The following is a 15497-nucleotide window of genomic DNA, read 5'->3' as shown; positions in this document are numbered from 1 at the left end:
TATCATGTAAGGGACTAAGGTGTCATGGGATTGCCCTGTTGTATCTGAATATGGGCTTTAAAAGTTTTATTTGTAAAACAGTGAAAAAATCCTTTATGCCTCCCGCACTTGGATTTCAATGGCTTCCCACTGATTTAACTTCCGCTCATGAAGTTACAGAGCCCAGATAAGCAAATACAACTACTTTAAAAACAATAAGCATGTCCAGAAATGAGACTGCATCTGGTTAAGTGCACTGAAGTTTAAAAATAGTTGTACTGATGCAATTTCTGGGTGAGGATGAAGGTAACCTTGTGAATAGAAGCCCAAAATGTGTAATATAAAATCAACCATTAAAGTTCGTCAAAACAAACATATCCGCATCTCTTGCATACTCCAAAAAATGCTTAATTTTATACACTAGTCCTTCATGACCCAACAAAGCATTTTATAGGATGGAAGCAGCTATTTGCTGAATGTTAAGCCTTTGGTTTACTGTTTTGCTGAATCCCAACCTAACAGCTTTATCATCACTGTGGTCCTGTTTTCTCTCTTTTATCTTCCATTAGTATCTTAACAAAAGAGGAAGTCTCTCATGGCAAATCTCTGCAGAGTGAAAACATGGGACTAAATAAAAGCCCCTTGGCCATAGTATCCCCTCCCTGTAAGGTGTACTGTACAAAGCTCAGAATCCAGAGCACAATCGGGGCAAGCCCTGATTCTCTGACATACACTAGTATGTTATGGCCACAGTGGCAAGGTTTCTTTGATGATATACAGAAACTATTTTAGATAAAACATAGACTTCAATGTAAATATAAATTCTCACTACTGAACTAAATATTAGTATCAATTAAACTTTCATGGATTTTTTCATCATCACAAAACCCCAGAACTCCACTCCCCCCAAAATTAGTTAAAATTGCCTCTATATCATACAGTGCAACCATCAGAAATTCGCTTGAGATGGATTCTACGGAAAACAAAAAATTATTTCCCTGATAAAAACAAGATCCAACTAAAATTAATTTTTAGCTGAGGTTTCTTTGTTCAGCAGAATTGAGAAAGTCTGCCCACAAGAGAAAGCTCACAGTAATCGTCTTTCAGAAACAGAACAACCCGCACAGAAACACAAAGCAGTTCTGCCAGGGACAGGGAGTGCCTGTAATCCAGTTTCTTCAAGGGAAATTCAAGTAGCCTAAGAGTTCTTATTCCTCATCTGATTTCTCTCACAAATCACAGGCTCTCTAATGCAATTTTCTGGAGTCTGAGAATCATAAAGTCAAATATGAACAAGTCTAGTGGAAAATCTGTGACGCTAATCTTGGCCTATGTTGTACTTTTAACAGGCACTGAATTTGTGCACCGGATTATCCAGATGGCCATACAGGAATCATCCTGATAGGATTAAACCTTTGTGCTGCACTCTGCTCCATCTGTTCTCGGAGGTTTGCCTATCGCTATCAGAATACGAATGTTCAGCCTATGTCTAACACCACGACTGAAAGCCCCTATTTACCCCCCACACACACATATGTATATGTGCACACACATATCCTTGAGTACTTGATTAGTAATGTGAGATGACATTACCCTGAAGTTTACCACTGAAGAAACATATTGGTTTTATTATTCTTTTGAAGAACAAAGTATGCTATATCTAAATTCAAACAAAAGAGCACTTTTGTTGTTGTTCTGGGACTTGTTCAATTCATTAAGCCATAACACTGCCATAAATTTATTGATGAAGCCATGACTAAACATAAAGCAGCAAGGCTCTTCATCTTTGAAATCTATTAGTGTATGAGGATGTATGACACAATTGCACTTTGAAGATGTCATAGTTAAATATTTTAGATTAAAAACCAGCCAACAACAAAATACATGCATGCACACAGCACTGGTAGCTTTTATTTGCAGCTTGATCTAGTCACAGCCCAAGAACAAAAATGTAATAACCAGTCCCAGTAAAAGAAAAGCTTATTCCCATTATTGTTACTTTCTGCTTTTATTATCTATTAATGACAGTCTTCTGCATTTCATTGTTGCAGCCTGCCAGATGCAGCAAAGATCCATATTCATCATGTGCAAAAACTGCTTGGGCTGTCTCTGTGACAGGTTACACAGAGCTGCCAATGGAGAGACCAAGGTCCGATGCATGGCCTTGGGTTTCCAGGCCCTGGGCCAATGGAAAAGGTAGAAAACCTGGCTCTTCTGTAGGAAAAGCATCCCAGCGATCAGAAGGTTTAACTAAATTTCTGTCCTGGCCAGAAATACACTGCAAACTATAGGACAACTTGGGATGGAAAAGGCGGATAAGAAAAAAAATATTAAATTTATCACCTTGCAATAATAATAAGAATAGATTCAGCAATGCAATATAATACTTAGTCCATGTTTGTGATGGCAGCAAGACAGCAATGGAGGCAACCTAACCTGAATTGCATTTCAATCAGCAGTCCTGATTGCAGGGCAGAGACTAAGACCCCCTTGTCTCTGCTGTGCAGGCTCTTTCTTACTCTGTTTTTTTGTGCTGCTCTGAGTGCAGAGTGAGGAACCCCCTACCAGCCACTTAGGCCTTACTTGCAAAAACATAAGCATAAAATTATATTTATAGTTCATAGTCTCTGTCCAGCAATGACACTACATAAAACCAGCACGCTGAAAATGTGAGTGAATACTTTGGACTTGAGCCTACAAATGCTTAAAGAAGTTGTTCTTTCAACGTGTCTGATAAAGTCGTGTAAGGTTTTTATTTATTTATTTAAGGCTGTATTCAGACCACCTACCTAAGGCATTGCAGCATGTCAAACATCAAACTCCAGCTCTGGCTGGGTGAGTCAGTCTGCCTAAATTAGGATCCTCTTTCTGCTATACAGTGAGCAGAAATGGGAAGACACCTCTGGAAGCCTGGAGACACAGGGAGTTCCGCACTGGCTCATGAAAGTACCAAGGGACCTCGGCAAGACAGTATCATAGGTAGGAAGCAGCCAGGAGCAACCTCATAAAAATATTTGGCAGCTGACATAAAGCAGGCACCTGACTCCAGGCTTTCCAGCCGGCACCTCTGTTCAGGGTTGAATGAGGAGGCAGCACTCACATTGCCTTCAAGGTTGCAATCCCAGGAAAAGAATAATTTTCCCCAAAGGGCTTCTAATCAGAGTAGCTTTACCTCTGATTGCTTCAGACAGCCAAACCTGGTCAGAAATATTTCTTTCCCCTCCCTTCATCTCCTCCAAGAGCCCACAAAGTTGAGCAATGGTCTCACCTGAATGCATTGCAGGAAAGTGCTGCGACCTCAAACCAAACCCACAAACTAACACTGCCGCTGGAAAGATGAGCAGCACTGCGGTCAGGCCTGCAATTTGCCTCTGAGTGCTGGCCTTCCCTCTCAGCATGGATCAGGTAACACCAAACCTATGGATTCCATATGCAAGCCCAGGTTTCCAAGGAATAGCAACACAAGCTGTCTGTTCAGTCTCCGGCAGCAGAGGAGAGATCCAGCATGTCTGCTGCCATTTCCCTGCCTGAAAGGGACCCCTGTGAGAAATGCACTTTGATTTTTCATGGGATGGATACAGAACCTCTTGAGAAAGCTGCCACAAAACCATAATGATATGGTATTAACCAATCATCATTAATTTGGAAATTCCTTATACTCCCATTGCTAACAGGTATTTCAATGGTAGGACAGTAAACAGCACGAAGGCTCCCTGCAGCACTTGGGACCAGATTTTTGGAAGCACCCACCTATCCAGTGGTTCCAGTAAGCAACTAATGGAATTTTCAAAGTATGTGGGAGACAGACATAGAAATTCTGTAACCAGAATTTTTAAAATCCCATCAAACACCTACCTGCAGCTCTAGGCGCCTTGGAGCTTTGAGAGTTTGGCTTTAGGTCCAAGAATTTCCAAAAAGGTTGCTTTGGCATATCTACACTTTTGGGTGAACACTTGCCTCTCAAAAATGGATCAGAAATTCAAAAAGACCTCAACATCCACTCCATGAAGGGCAGTATCTTGTTAAGCATTTCACTATGGCCATTGTACCTTAACTTGTAGATCTAAATGTCTGAATTACTTTTGAGAAATAATTTTAAACCGCTAAATTTCAGAGAAGTTTTTCATAAAACTTTATTCTTGACCTTTTTAATAAACTTCCTATGCCAATTGGCCTTGCTCAATGAGGCAATAAAGCAGCACTGCTTATATTACAGTCACTTTCACACTAAAGATTTGTTTTGTCACAAAGAGAACTATAAGTTCATGGAATGAAGGTGGAAAGCAGAAAGAACTAATTGTGACAAAGCTTTCTGGTTATGCTCAGCAAACAGTTTGAGCTAAGATTTTAAAAAACACTTTATGAAGTTGTACTACTGGCTTTAATGAAAGCTCACTTTCTGCAATGCCATACACTCCTGAAAATCTTGTATTCTGGATTTGGGCCAAATACAAAGCCTGTCTCCATTCCAATATTAATTATTAGTAGTTTATTTTTATTCTTTACTACTAAATGTTAATAATTTTCAGATGGCAAACCAGATTAGAATAACCACTCCATATATCCCACCCTGGTGGGATCCATTTTCTGCATCAGTGTCCTGATTTATGCTATTAAGTAATTTCCTTACATATGGAGGAGCTTTGTCAAATACTCATTTTGCTGGGGAAACACTTAGAAGACCCCCTGCAATGGACAGTAAGAGAGAGACAAACGCTCACATCAATCTTCTCTCAGTTCAGTGAGAAGATGTACAGCCTGAGGTGCAAAAAATACTGACTTCAATATTTATGAAGTTTTCTAAACAGAATATTCTAAATGCCAGTTTGGTGGAAAATTTTCATCTAAACAAAACCTGAATCCTGAGATTGTTATCACTCAGTTGATTCACAGCTTTGGAAGTAAGTTTCATGGAAGCAGAGACTTTTCATAACCACTGGTTGTTTTGATGTATTTAAATACTGGAGTGCTCGACATGGAACATTTTGAAGTGTCCAGACACCTGTAAAACTGCTGTGAACACCATTCTTTGATATTCATGATATTTTACAACATCCAGATGCGTTCTCAGAAAATCACTAGTTCTTGGCCTTTACTTCCAAACCACAATTCACAAAATTATTTTCCTTCACACTCTGCCCAAATCAGAAGGAGAATGGAGTGGAAAAACATCTTTTTCTAACATTACACCAATAAAGGTATCCTATAATGAAAAAGCTAAACTAGAGGAATTTGTTCAGAAATAATAATGATCATACCACAATAACAGAATGTTTTATCCTTTCCTGGTGTGCCCATTTAGGAAGGTTGGAAAAACATCTGGCAAAACTTCACTGCCATATGGTACAGTATCTCTCAAACATTTCTCTAATCCTAATGTCAGTCTTCTCCTCTATGATGTCATTGTATTAGTGACATGGTGGCCAGCAAAGTAAATTGAAATGAAATGAATGCTCATTCTCTATGAATATTCATTGCCTATTTGAACACTACTGAATGTTCTCCTGTACTGGTACCTGTGAAGTTTCTGCTAAGAGTACCTAATGGTTTTCTACTTGCATAGCTGTATTCCAAATCCTCTGAGGTCTGGAGAGAAACCTCAAACCTCCAGCAAGTGGTTGGTCTAGCTCTCAAAATAAGAGGCAGCTCTTATGGTGGTTGGAGAATTTCCATCTAAACTTTTCTCCCTTATCTGTCTGCTGTAACAAAATGTGGTTTTTCTATACAAATCTGTATCAAAATTTAATGGCAGTTTCCCCCATGTTTTTCTTCTTTTTGCAATTTTTGGAGCAGAGTTCTGAAAGCTCCTCTGGGAAATTCACAAAATGCTCTCTATCTTCATCCAGGTACTATTTTAACATGAGTTCATGACACCCTCATAACAATAGAAGGTAACAACGTATCACAGCTTGACGTCGCTTAGATATTCTGGGGGGGAAGGGCTGTTTTGGGGGGAGTTCTTATTTACTTGAAAACCAAAAAACACAGCTGCTTATGGGTAGAAACTGCCACACTTTGTCTTTTAAAAGGTGTCTCTCACTTCCATTGTAGCATTTTTTCTTTCTCAATTAAATGTGACACTAAATCCCTGATAGGTGAATGTCAGGAATCCTTTCTAACTGTAGTAAGTGAAGTACCCAAACCTGACTTTTCAGAAGGTATTTCCATGGATGTTATGTACCAACAATCCTTTTATTTACAACTAGAACACTTCAAATGGTATCTCCTAAGTTTCTTGCAACATGGCAGCAGCAATGTTAGTACACAATGAAAAAAAATCACAAACTCAAACCTCTAACTCCATGAAATAGGTACAGTCTAATGGCAGAGCTGAAATTCTGGAATCTTCTCATCTAATTCAGACATTAAAAATCCACCTTCATTGTTTAAATCTTGTTTTCATTTAGCCTCAGACTAAAAATAAATTTTGAAGGATTGGACTTGCTGCAGCCAGATACTCTAAGGGTTTGAGTACCTCTCCCTAATGGATGATTTATGATCCAGACAAATAGAAACAGAAGATTTTCTACTTTTTTTTTGATGACTGGCTGAGAGAAGGGCGGCTCCACTGACCCACCCACCCCGTTGTTGTGCAATTCCCAGTAATATCCAAAGAGGAAGCAGAGACTGGACCTGCAGACAGAGACTCTCCTCAGGTGAAAATTTAGAAAGGACAATCAGCATAATTCAGTGGAGCTCAATTTAGTTAACACTGTTTCAGTTACTTAAATGAGAGCTCTACAAATCTTAGCTCTGCTGTATTTTACTGATCTGATTGACCCCAAGATTTCATTCCTGAAGAGATCATTTTTATCACACAGCCTGATGTCCGGCATAGCACCCATCAGAGAACCTCACTCAGCAATTCCTGGATGCGCAATTGCTCAAACCCTTAACCTCTCCCTGACCTGTCATATACTTTTGAGGAAAATACCACTTTTGCAACCTATGGAGAATCTGGTACAGTTTTGGTAACTTACTTCAGGTGGTCCCCAGAGCTAAAATTTTGTTGAGATCATACTGGAGTCTGTATTTACAAATTTTTGAAGTGAAGCACCTTAACTTTCTGGACATGTTTTGTCTCTTCAGAAGGACAAATGCTCTAATTCCATACAAGAACACATACTGAACTAATCCCGTTCTGGTGTACTCATTTATATTAGAAATTCCATCTGAATGTGAGAAAAAACTTTGCTTTGAATGAGACAGAGAATAGGAACAGGCTGCTGAGAGAGGTTGTAGAGTCTCCTTGTCTGGAGTTATTCAAAACCTGACTGGATGTGATCCTATGCAACATGCTCCAATGAACCTGCTTTAGCAGGAGGTCTGACTGGATGATCTATAGAGGTCCCTTCCAACTCCAGCCATTCCATGATTCTGTGAAACATACAGTAAGTCCATAGGGCAGCAAAAAGGTTAATATTACAACTCTGTGAGGTCAAGCTCCAAGAACACATAACAAGCCATTAAGCAAAAAAATTGCCTGAATTTATGAGTCACTGCATTTATGAAGGAACCGATATGAAAAAGACAACTTGGCAAAAATAAAGAAAATTATTTCCAGCTTGAAGTTTTGCAATCCTTCAGTATATCAAGGCTCACTTACTGTTATTACTATCCATGTTGTGCAATGCTCTGAAAGTCACTTTTTTTCCCTTGTGTATGCATAGAGATGTCCAACAACCCAAGGTATTCTTCCCTCATAGAAAATAAATTAGAAATCAGACATAACTCAGAATAACATACAAGATCCCCTCAAGTCGAGTGGCAGAATCCTAATATTTTTTTTCAATATTTTCCTTCTAAATAATAAATCAAGCCCACTGCATTTTTCTATATGGAATGATATAGTGGAGAGAAAGCTTGTGTGTTTATATTTTTCACATAATCACAAAAGCATTCTTAAGCACAGCAGTAAGCTATAACAGGTGCTTCCACTCATAAATGAAACAAGTCAAACTTTAAGGTCTCTTTCTTTAAACCTGGACAGTTTGTGAATCCAGTAGACCCTAACTTTGATTAATGTGGTTAATATTGTGGCAAAGCCACTTAAAGGACAAGAACCAGATCACTAAGTCAGATTTCTAAGCATCTTTCACAAATTGCCCAGCACATGCAGCTAAATTCAAGGTATTCATTTTCAACAATTCTGTTACAATAAGACTGGATAACAATGATATTTAAAGGCAGCCAATCTCGAAAGTTAATTTTAAAGATTACTTTCTCAAAATAGTTCATAAAGTGGGAGAGAACTTTCCTTTTTTTAATAACCTAAATAGAAAATACCTAATTAACTAAGACACAGCCTAGCAATAATTTCTGCTTTCAAAACTGAGGACTTAGTGGAAAATCTGCAGTTGTGCGATGGCTGTGTGCTCTCAGATTGTCCAGGATGGGCAGGATTGTCAAAAAAAGCTCTTTAAATGCCCCACTGCTGACAACAGGATCCACCTGTCATATCCAGCTGAGGCACAGCAACTTCTACTTTTCTTTTACTCTAGGAGATTTTGCACCTGCAGACAAATAGTCTGAGAGTCACTCATTACTGTCATGAGCCAAAACAACACTGTAAAACTGTGACTGTCTCAGGTACCTCAACAGAGTGATCAAATAATCCAGCCATGCACTATCCTTTCCAGCATAAGGCAGCCACTAATAAAGGTTTTGCTCCATAATGCACTATTTTAGGTATACACACACACACACAGATTTATGTATATTTCACATTAAAAGAATGGCAGGACATTGCTTTAGAAATCATGGCTGTCTCTGCTTTCCACCTGTAAATTTTGAGATCCTGTCTTATAATTTGTCCCTCTTTCTACCCTGAATCTTTTCTCTTCTATTACTGTTGAGGTGACTCAGGACCAAATCATCAGCAAACCTCACCAACACCTTCAGTGTTCTCCTATGGAGAAGGAAGGAAAGGAAAAAGAAATAAAACTGTCCCTTTAAAAACTCAAGCATTTAAGCTGCTTGTCAGTCGTCTTCCTGACAAGGCCACTTGAATGTATTCAGGAATATTTGCATAAATGCTCACAGTGAGTTCACCGTGGCAGCTAGTGCTAATGGTACATAAAGTAATTTAGTCACTTCTCTTAGGCATCTTGTCAGGGTGATAAGCACCCCCTCTTTGCCTTGTTGCATATTAGATCATTAGATAATAAAGTGTTAGAGCATGTAAACTGACAGGGTCTCAGGGACTATCATTTTTCGAGGGCATTGTATTCTGCCAGAGAGCAAAAATAATAGAGAAACTGATGCTGCAATTGGCTTTACGTTCTTGTAAAGACATTCAAAGATTTGGGGAGAAAAAAGAATTTTTACTTTGCAATGATATAAGAGTTTTAACTGGAAACTTTGCAGACATCTGCAGTGATGGACTTTATGATGGTAGATTTGAAAAGAGTTGTTGCAAACCCTACCAGAATCCTCCCCTTTCATAAGTTCATCACTTAAATTGCATTGGAAAGATTTTGCTTTTAAATATGAAACCCAGGGATGAACTACAAGCTGAAATATTCTACTGGTTGGGGCCTATTGGCTCTTCACTATACATCTTACTATAGATATATTTAATTTAGAAAGGTCAACCACACCAACTTTCTGGTTTACCATAAATATAAAACAAGTGAGGATCCAACTATTTGTGAATGAAAAAGTGATAATTAATTGAAAACCACAGATTACTGGGGCTTAGCCCATTTATACCACACAGAGATGGCTGAAATAATTGGCCTCTCTGCCAGCTATTACTTCTAAAAGATAGATATATTTATTTGAAAGACGAGCTTCTTAACCTGCTTGTTTCAAGGACAGCATGTGGATACAAAACCATCATCTAACGTCCTGGTTATATTCAGAGACGAGATACGAAAAGGAACTTTACTGTCTGACAAGCAAGATATAAATAGAGAAATGTTGGATGTCCCAAAAATAATCCAGGCTACCTGCTAATGAGATGGTAAAACCCAGATGTGGAGACACCCGGCTCCTGAATGGCTCAGAAGGGCAGGTTTCTTTCCAGCTTTTTGGCACCCAAACTCTCTTCTGGGTGTCACATAAACTGCAGCTCCATGTTTAAGAGCCGTGTGTCCCAACACAACTTTGTAAGGAAAAATAAACTGGATATTGTTTAATAAACTAGGAAACCAACACACCTTCTTGCTACATCCTGTCTCTCCTTTCCCTAGTCCTCACAAAGTCAGGCATTCATCTCTACTGCCATCAGGTATTTGTGTTAAAAAGTTAAACATCTAGAAAAGTCCACAGGAATACATTTGGTCAAGGGCATATTATAGTTAGATCCCAGAATTTACAAACCTATGATCAGAAGTTGCTCACCAGAGCAATGAACCAGAGACAAACTAACCATGACTATGTTCGCGTCCCATCTCCCTGTTTACGGACACTGCTCAGGTCAATCTGTCCTTCCCCTGAGGGAGACAGAAAAGCTGGGAAGAGGAAAGACAAACAAACTGTCTCCTTGATATTATCTGAGACAAAAATTCAAAAAAACTGGAGAAAAATAATATACTTCATGACTAGAACTGAAAGTAAAAATTAATTTCAGTGGAGGAAACTGCCATCTGTTCCAATTGGTCTAAGGTTTGTGAAGGCTGCCCAAAATTCAAGAGCATGAAGCCTTTTTCTTTATTTTTATTTCTTTCGTTAAGCATTTTAGATACCTAAAAACACCATTTAAAACTGGATTTTTCCTCGTTTCTTGGACTCACACATGCACAGAATTCCTGGAGAGTTGGATTGAAGGATTTAGGTTAAAAAGAAAGGCTCCACCAAGCCTTTAGGCAGAGAGCAATTTTGTAGTGTGAAGGTTGCTATTCAAAAGTAAGAATTTACTAGCAGTTGCTTTATGAGGCTGCTTGAGAGGTGCCTGAGAAAGTAGATTAGAAAAATCTCCTTTTCCACAAAATGGACACATGGACATATTTTGCAGATGTTGACTTTTAATATCAGCACAGTAACTAAGGTGTGTGTAGACGTGTAAGCAGAGCGTTATCTTTTTTGGTTCCTTTTGCTAACAGAATCCCTCGGGTTGTAGGACTGGGAAAAATATCTGTGGTAAAATGAGATCTTATCATGCATGTGAGTAAAAGCATTTATATATGAGAAATTAATAATAATAATTTTGCCTTGACCAAAAGCATGCTCTGAGAAGACTGAAATAGGGAAAAAAAGAAAAAAAGAAAAAAAAAGCCAAAAAATATAGCAACTGCTACAGTAGGAATATAAATAAAAGAGTATGAGTATTTTTTGAAAGACTAAACTTAAAGGAAAGATTACAAAGTTGAACTGAGAGAAGTTTCCTTTTGTAATGTTCTGCCTTCTGCTAATTAATAAAAACAGAGTTCAAACATTCCTTATAAATTTCAGTAAAAATTATGACAGTGGTTTGTTTATTAAATTAGGTTGTTGGCAGGATGAAAAAAATATTCTATAACATGAATTATGACTGAAAAGGGCTCATAGCCTACATAAAAAGTTAGAGCTAAATAAATACAGATGTAAGTTATGTTTATATAATGAGAAATGCTGCTGAGCTAAGAATTTTAGGTTAGTAAGTGTGAACTACAGACCCGATTCTGCAAACACTTATCAATACCCTCAGCTTCGCTGACACAAGAAGCCTCATTGATCCCAACAGGACCATATGTGAGCATAATCTTAAATATATGCATAAGTGCTTGCAGAACTGATGCCTGAAAGCATAAACAGAATAGAAAACTATATTCATAGGAATCCTGAGTAGTAGAAACCCACACACTTTCCCATTTCTCAGCATTAATAATTTCTTTTAACATATCTAGTTAACATTTTTCTGAGTGGCATTTGCTTTCCCAGAGAAAATTTATCTGGTTTCTTCAAACTCTTTGGGAAAATCTATTTAATTATTCATCAGATCCTTGGCAAATATTTGTGAAACAAACCAGCATAAAGGACTGGTGCCTTCTACACTCTACTACTTCAATAGGAGCTGAGGGCACACATCTCTTAGAGGGAGCAAGTACCTATTGAATTTAGGATTACAAACAGCTTTGAAGACAAAGAGCTATTCTACGAAGCTGGAACAGAGAGGGGAGTGAAATGCCCTCTGTTTTTGTTTTGTTTTTCAGCAGTAGTCATCAACTTTGAGGACAAAGAGCAAAACAAAACATTAATCAAATCCAGATTTTTCAAAGTACATTTGCACTCAACAGCTCCCATTTTAAGCACCTACAGTCACCAGCAGATGTTCCCTTCTAGGACCAGCTGACCTTACAGAAGAGATTACTGTCCCCCAGGTTACTTCCAACCACGTGCCCACATCCCACCCTTGCTGGGGTTTACTGTCCTTTCAGAAAATCCAAACAAATTGCCTTGCACCATTTCTCCTTCAATCATTTCAGCAAAATAAGCTACATTGGCAAGGAATGGTTATTTAAACAGTTTAATTCAAATGAACTTCATTGGCCTGAAGGAGACCAGGGAGCAAGCAGACAACCATCTTAGCTGGCATGTCCATGGTGAAGAATAGCCTGAAGCATGGAGGAGACACAAACAGCTGTGGCATGCAGGGAAGAACAACATCCTCAGCTGGCACAGCTGGAGCCAGAAGAGAACATTTATCCATGGCTTGAGTAAGCAGATGGATTTCCAAAAGGGCTGTGCTTTCATTTAGGGCAATTCAAACTCCTAGAGAGCCCAGCATTCTATAGACAGAAGAAATCCAATCCAAAATTTGGGTGGTGAGCACTTCAGAAAATATGCAGGATCCTTTAGATGTACAGTCAAAATCAAGGCAATTTGGAAAAAAAAGGCCGGGCTCCAATTTTGGGTGCTGAATAGATGAAATCAACATAAAAACAAAACAAAACCAAAAAAAGAAATCGCCACACTCCACTGACATACAGAATGGCCTTTGCACCCATGTTTGATTAATGGTTTGTCATTTCACTACATTTAGAGCTGAGCTACTTGAAAAATTCCCACTTTGGTCTTTAGGCCAGTCTATAAAATCCTGCCCCAAAGGTATAAACTGTTAAAGGACAATTTGAAACCAGTAGCCAGAGACACAAACTAAGTAAATCCACATTTAAAGCAGCAATGCCAACCAATGAAAATGATATGCCTACCATGTTCCAGATAAGAAGGCGTACCTTCCGAGGGATCGAGTCTTCGAGCTCTCCGCCCGTGCTTGGAATTGTTGTGCACAAACATATTGTCCGACACTGCCAACACATGGCCATCAACATTGACTGTTGTAGACACCACGACCTGCAAGCACAAGAGCAAAATGGAGGAAAAATTGGATATATCTGTATGTTTTTTAAAAAGCACACAGTGTAATAAACTCAGTTAAATAAATAACAGCTGGGAGCTGTAGAAAATTGCATAGCTATTTCGCATAATAACTTGTGCTTATGCTGTACAAATCTAACAAGAGACGCTATTGATGAGTGGGTCTTTGGCATTGAAAGCTTTTGATGCAATTTTAAGTCAAATTGCAGAGTTTGTAGCTGCATGGCAGACAGCACACTGTTAACCATCATTTTAACAAGAGGATCTTTATTAAGTATTTCTTCCCCTATATACAAGGGCAGCTGTGTTTCACCCTAAATTATCCTTCGGTTTCCATGCTGAAGTACATAGAGCTGTTGACACTGCAAACGAGAATAAAAGAAAACAAAAGTGTATTTTGTGAAGTTGCAATGAGAGTTGCTGAGTGCCTTGCCCCCCACCCTTCCCTGCTGCTCTCCCCTCAGTATGGTCACTACAGGTTGTTGGACTTGTCCTAATTTCTCCCAGACTCTATCTTAGGAAGTACGTATAGGTATGTTTGCATACACATGCATGGACAGTGGGGTCTTGATCTGGAGAACACAACCCTATTCATCCAGTGTTGGAATTATTTGTATTTCTCAACTTATCTCAGTGTCAACACCTGGGATTTGGTTTGAGGTGAGGGAGACAGAGCAGGACTGCATGGGAGGCAGGATCCAGCACTTCTGGTCCCCACAACAGCCCAAGATCAGAGAGGAGCCAACCCAGCAAACAGGTAAATGTTGGGTCCAGAGTAGAAAACCCAGTGGCTCAAAGGTGTCCAAAGGGACCTTTCAACACTGAGGCTCAGCAGACACCATCCTAAAGGAAACCCCTGTTCAGGCTGAGGGCAGCTGAGCCATGAGACATCATCGAGGAAACAAGGGGAATCATGGGGCAAGTCCCTTGCAGAGTTACAAGCTCATCATACCAGGTCTCCTCCTATCCTACCCCGACCAAGCAGTCTCGCAGCCTCCATGGCTCTCATTCAGCCACCCCTCCTACAATGTTTTCCAAACAATGCCATTCCCTGGGTTTTACCCCAGCCAAAGATTTGGCCTTCAGCTGGCTGCTAGTTTGCCAAGAGCATGCGTCGCCTTCGAGAACTTTGACTAAAACAATAAGAAGAAATGACCTACACTTCTCCTTACATTAAACAGGGAAAGGGATTAAAGACTGAAACCCACAGAGATATGTTTATTCATGCGACCTCTTACAACCAAATATAATAATTGTCTGTTAATTGCAGTTTCAGCTCCCACCTCATGCTTCGACATGTGAAACAGCAATCAGCAGCTCCTGTTTAATCCACCTATTATGTTGACTAATTAACTTTGCTCGACAGTTTATTTCTTCCTCCATTATCAGCCCCTGTCAGCCGCAAGCACACTGCCGCAAAGGGGGACCTCAGCCCTTTTGATTGATCACCGATAGATTGACATGCAGATTAATTTAATTAGAATCACCTCACTTGAGAAATGAAAGACAATGGCAAGGGGGCTAATAGATCTGCTCTTATAATGAGGCAAGCCTCCAGAGCCACGGCAGAGGATTTCTGATTTATTTTGCTGAATTCCCCAGTCGCCCTGAAAGGCTCTCGCTTTAATTGTTCTTGGTTTTGAGAGGCTTTAGCCTCTGAAGAGGTGAAATGCTTTACAAGGATTGGCAAACATTGCTTCAACTCTCTCAGGAAGCTGCTGCCTCTCAAAGTTGGTCAAATGGGGACGCTTAAAGGATCGCTTACAACTATTCAACTCCATCACTTGAATTGGATCTGGGGGGGGGGGCAGGGAAGTGAAAGAAAAAAAATTTCTATCTATTTCCAGACCCTGATTAAAATACTCAAAAAGTAAGCAAAGCTGATGAACTGCTCATAGCCCATCCCAAAGTCTTAGTCTTTAAAAACAGGAATATAAAAGAGAATAGTTTACGTCAAAAGAATCCTAAACCCATCCCTCAGAATGGCATACCAGGGTTAGATTTTTGTGCATGCTTTAGGTGAAAGTTATTAAAATACAGAATAAATGATTCAAGAGCTCTTATAGATGGAAATTTGGGAAAAAGAAAGCACCTAACACACAGCTAAGTTTTTCTGAAATCAAACTAAGGAAAAAAAAACAAGCCCTATATATAAAATTCCAAAAGGGATTTCAAAAGTAATTTATCCATTGCATACCTGAGGGATAGAATAAAGTTTA

The 15497-nt window shown here is 39.2% G+C and overlaps 1 protein-coding gene across 12 annotated transcripts in view; it reads right to left on the bottom strand.

The window, feature by feature from the left end:
- Positions 1–15497, bottom strand: part of EBF1 (EBF transcription factor 1) — a 273065-nt gene that overhangs the window by 80577 nt on the left and 176991 nt on the right. For 7 of the 12 annotated variants that reach the window (XM_071570035.1, XM_071570031.1, XM_071570036.1 and 4 more), the window contains exon 8: positions 13113–13254. In XM_071570035.1, coding sequence (XP_071426136.1) covers positions 13113–13254 — 142 coding nt within the window. The remainder of the gene's footprint in view (positions 1–13112; positions 13255–15497) is intronic. The other 5 variants (XM_071570037.1, XM_071570033.1, XM_071570038.1 and 2 more) reach the window with 1 other exon arrangement.

The sequence above is a fragment of the Pithys albifrons genome, chromosome 15, assembly GCF_047495875.1.
Source record: "Pithys albifrons albifrons isolate INPA30051 chromosome 15, PitAlb_v1, whole genome shotgun sequence".
NCBI lineage: Eukaryota > Metazoa > Chordata > Aves > Passeriformes > Thamnophilidae > Pithys > Pithys albifrons.
This window is presented reverse-complemented; position numbering and strand designations above follow the sequence as displayed.